Source organism: Nannospalax galili, unplaced genomic scaffold (genome assembly GCF_000622305.1).
Source record: "Nannospalax galili isolate Female #2095 unplaced genomic scaffold, S.galili_v1.0 scaffold332, whole genome shotgun sequence".
Classification (NCBI taxonomy): Eukaryota; Metazoa; Chordata; class Mammalia; order Rodentia; family Spalacidae; genus Nannospalax; species Nannospalax galili.
In genome coordinates, this window is record NW_008333794.1 from 794,743 (window position 1) to 799,355 (window position 4,613).

Genomic DNA, 4,613 nt, shown 5'->3' on the forward strand with positions numbered 1-4,613 from the left:
ACACACACACACAAACACACACACACACACACACACACACACACAGACCAGGCTGGCCTTGAACTCACAGAGATCCTCTTGCCTCTGCCTTCCAAGTGCTGGGTTTAAAGGCCTTTGCCACCATGCCTGGCCCCAACTGAATATATATTTTTGTGCTTAGCTTTTTCTCCAGTTGATAAGTATATCCTAGAAATCCTCCGTATCAGCTCATGGAGTATTCCTCATTATTCTTTTTGCATCTGCAGATATGCCACTGAATGTGTGGGCCATTGTTTATTCACCAGTTTTCTTTCTTTTTTTGTAATTTTCTTATTGACTCTTTGTGTATTTCATACAGAACATCTTAATCCTCTTTATATCCCCTTATTCACTAGTTTTCTATGTCTGCATCTTCCTCAGTTCTGAGGATTTATTAAGTAAAAGTAACTTGTGTCCACCAGCCCAAGCCAGGCTCTGAGTTGTTAGTCACGCTTTGGCAGTGGACACATAGTGAGAAAGGATCTAGAGAGGGCAGGGCCTCATCTAATAGGTAACAAATGTCAGAAAGAGTTCACTCTCTTTCCTAAAGTCCCTGAATAAACTTTGGAAGTTTTAGTTAAGAAGGTGTGAGATGTAGTAGCCTCCTTGAAGTCTTCATGACTGGGCTGAGCTCTTGCTGTGGCAGTTTTATAGCACACTCTACCATTATGGTCCCTGCTCACATCTGACTGTGTGCCTGTGGATTGCAAAGGAATGTTTGCTGACTCTTTATGTCTTTAGTCTTAGTTGCTGAACCTGGTTCTCATGAAGAATCAGCTAGAGTTTGACTCTGGCTTTCTAAGGTGACCTCTTGTTTATCATCTGATAGGTTGGAATAGGCTCCAACCTAACTGTTGTCAGACATAGTGTGTTTCTATCCTCTAGGATCCAGCTGCAGAAGCCAGGATGAAGGTGGCCTGCATCACAGAACAGGTCTTAACCCTGGTCAACAAAAGATTAGGCCTCTACCGTCACTTTGATGAGACCATCAATAGGTATAAGCAGTCCCGGGACATCTCCACCCTCAATAGTGGCAAGAAGAGCCTGGAGACAGAGCACAAGGCTGTGACCAGTGAGATTGCAGTGCTGCAGTCTAGACTGAAGACGGAGGGCTCTGACCTGTGTGACAGAGTGAGTAGCTGCGAGTCACTTAGCTGTGGCTCTCCATGTCCCACTTTAGGGATTGTTTTCAGTTGTCAACGGCAGTACCCCCCTCCTTGGTATAGGCTGAGCACCATACTTTGTGGTGCCAGTGACATGAAGCTTCAGGGTGTTTGTGGTAGGCTGGGTTTGGAGATGCTCTGCTGCCCATGTGGCTAACAGTGAGGTCAGTGCTTCCTCACCCTGATGCTTTGTATGGTGGCCACACCTAGAACCCCAGCATTCTGGTGATGGGGGGGTGTGCATTTCCAGGTGAAGACCAGCCCAGCTGACATAGTGAGATTAAGGTTCAAGGTGAACTCTGGCTAAAGAGTCAACCCTTGTCTCAAAAAAAAAAAACCAAAAACCAAGGGGCTGGAGAGATGCCTTAGTGGCTACTCTTTCAGAGGACCTCGGTTCAGTTCACAGCACCCACATAGCAGCTAACAACTGTTTCTATCTCAGTTCCAGAAGATCCAATGCCCTCTTACAGCCTCCACAGGCATTGCACACATCAGTATACTTACATACTTGCAGGGAAAGTACTCATACACAAAAATATAAAACACCCAACAAACTAAACAACAAAAAACCCAGATGGCATGAATTTGAGTTCAGACTCTGACCCAGACTTGTACACTTCTGTGCCTCTGTTTCCTCATATAAATTGGGAATGTCTTTAGCCTTCATAGTGCATGAAAGGAGGTGCATATTGGTGTTTAGATCCTTGATAGTCATGTGCTATGTGAGCCAATTATTGTTACATGTAAAGGAAGAACACCTGCTTAAAGAGGTGCCCCTCAGAGTTCCTGAGCACTTTGTTGGCATCCCACCCCGAGTCCTTTACCCTTCTAGTTCCTTCATAGCACCCACTGTTCTCTGAAACAGTTTCTTTATAGGCTTGAGTGGGTTTTGTGTGTCAGGTTTTTTGAAAACAGGTGACAGTGGCAGTGTGTCTGGTCTCACATTAGCCCAGTTGGTCTTTGTCCTAACTAAATCTCTGGCCCCAGTAGGGTGAGAAGTACTACTCCCTGTGTGTCAAGTTTGGTGCTGGGTTTCCATGGTTTTTAATCTCAGTCCTCAGGGTAGAAAGCAGCTTGCTTATCCAGTCAGAGCATGGAAGAATATGGCTTTTAGATGGTCAAGCTACTGTTTGGAGATAGGCCTTCCTACACGCCAGCATTCTGCTCTGGGCTTTGTTCTTCGCTGCATTTATGGCTCTTCCCTGTGGAGCTTTGGGTCTGTAAGCCTGGGGAGCAGTGGGACTTGTTTAGTGGGGTGGGAGGACAGCCCTCAAGTTCTGCTTTGCTTTTGCCTCTGCCAGGTCAGCGAAATGCAGAAGCTGGATGCCCAGGTCAAGGAGTTGGTACTTAAGTCGGCAGTGGAGGCTGAGCGGCTGGTGGCTGGCAAGCTCAAGAAGGACACATACATCGAGAATGAAAAGGTCATCTCAGGAAAGCGCCAGGAGCTGGTCACCAAGATCGATCACATTCTGGATGCTCTGTAGCTTTCTCCAGGGCACATGTGATTAGCAAAAGGCCTCAAGGAAGAGAAGCCAAGGCCCACCTTAGGCAGTGTAAGAAACTTATCCCGTATTTCTAAGTGTTTCCCTTTTTTCTAAAACTTAAAAATCTCATTAAAAACCAAATGTTTGTATTTTGAGCAAAGGCATTTTCAGTAGCTGATTGGTATTGTGTTCTGGTGCCTGGGATATTTTTTTCAGCTTAAAGTCCCATTTTATGCCCTTGTAATTCCTAATGTTTGGTTATTTTGTGAGTGTATGTGTGGTTTTTTTTTGAGTGTGTATGGCCAAATGAAAATAAAGGAGGGACTGCGAACACTTGCTTTTGTTGTGTTTAAAATCTCTCAGAACTTAATTCTAAAGTTTGGGGATAATACTTTTGTCATAGTGAGTTTTCCTTAAGAGTGTCAGGCCTGGAGAACACTGGGCTTAGTCTGGGTGGGGGTGGGGGTGGGGGTGGGGAATAGTGGTCCAGAGCTGAGCCTTAGAAATAGTGTATGGTGGGTAGAGTTCCAGGCAGTGGGCACTACATGTGAAAAGCCTTGGTACAGGCTGGAAGGGAATCTAGAATAGAGTGGAAAATGAGTGACAGGGTTGCAGAGGTGAAAGGCCAGAACAAGATAGAGCTTCACAGGTCTGTCAAAGCTTTTTGGCTTTACATCAGGGAAGACTGACCTGGAGAGCTGGGCCTATGTTAGAATTCTGGTTGAGAACAGAGCCAGAAGCTGCTGTGAGAAACAAGCTAAGACCACATTGTAATTCACATCAAAAATGATGCACAGGTGGGTGGGGTTGGATTTTAGGTGGGGAAGGTGCCAAGAAGTGTCTGCTGGAGTATACAATCCCATCTTTACCTAGTTAGTGCCTGCTTTTTTTTTTTTTTTTTTTTGAGACAGGATCTACCTGTAGCTCCAGCTTCCTGAAACTCACTAGGTAGACCACACTGGCCTTGAACTCAGAGATCCTCCTGCCTCTGCCTCCCAAGTGCTGGGATTAAAGGTGTGTACCATCACGCCTGGCTGTTCCTGCATATTTTTATGTATATGAGTGTATAGACTTCGTGTATGTAAGTGCACTCTTGTCATGCAATGTCCGAGGAGGTCAGAAAGAGGGCATTGGATCCTCTGGAACTGGAGTTAATGGATGGTTGATAGCTACCATGTGAGTGCTGGGAATCGAACCCAGGTCTTCTGCAAGAGCAAGCAGTACTCTTAACCGCTGATCCATTTCTCTAGTTCCAGTTCCTGCTTATTAACTTCAGGTAACATACAGAGGTAGAGGAGGTCACTGTCAGGAAGCCTTCGATCATGTGATTCAGGCTTTCATGCATCTCTATCCATATCATAGTCCACTGTTGGGAATATGATCACTGGACTAGCTGACAGAAGGGGGATTTGTTGATATTCTCACTCTTACATTAACAAGTAGGTGTTCATTCACACAATAATACATGGTTACTGAATGACTAGCTTAGTACAGCTTAAATATTGGTGGGGCAGGCTGAGGTGGGTACCACCCATTCAGCATGGAGGAGTCTGGACTGGTTTTGAGAAACTGATAGACTTGTTTCTGATATGGTAAGGTGCCTGAGAGCCTCTTGGCATGTCCACAGGCAGCTCAGGGCTGGTCACAGGAGACATGTGGCTGGGGATTGACAAATGGGTTGTCAAACAGATGGGACCGAGGCTGTGGTAGGTGAGAGTGCCTAGGAAGAATATAGAATTAGAAGAGGCCCAGGGCCAGGCATGGTGGTTCATAACCTTAGTATGTGCTATCTAGCAGGATCACTTGAACCCAGGAATTTGAAATCATTTGGAGTAATGTAAGATTATCTTAACAGCATTATGATTCCCAAGACATTTCACAGAAATAGTGACCACCTGGGAGGACAGCACTTAACAGTGAGAAGAAAAGAGAATGCCTGTGGAAGGCA

The 4,613-nt window shown here is 45.5% G+C and overlaps 1 protein-coding gene across 1 annotated transcript in view; it reads left to right on the forward strand.

Annotated features, from left to right (window-relative positions):
- Nucleotides 1-3,001, forward strand: part of Rpn1 (ribophorin I) — a 27,565-nt gene extending 24,564 nt beyond the window's left edge. Inside the window, exons 9-10 of the mRNA XM_008828551.2 lie at nucleotides 904-1,149; nucleotides 2,483-3,001. Of these exons, the coding sequence (XP_008826773.1) occupies nucleotides 904-1,149; nucleotides 2,483-2,665 (429 nt within the window). The 3' untranslated portion in view covers nucleotides 2,666-3,001. The remainder of the gene's footprint in view (nucleotides 1-903; nucleotides 1,150-2,482) is intronic.
- Nucleotides 3,002-4,613: the final 1,612 nt, after the last annotated feature.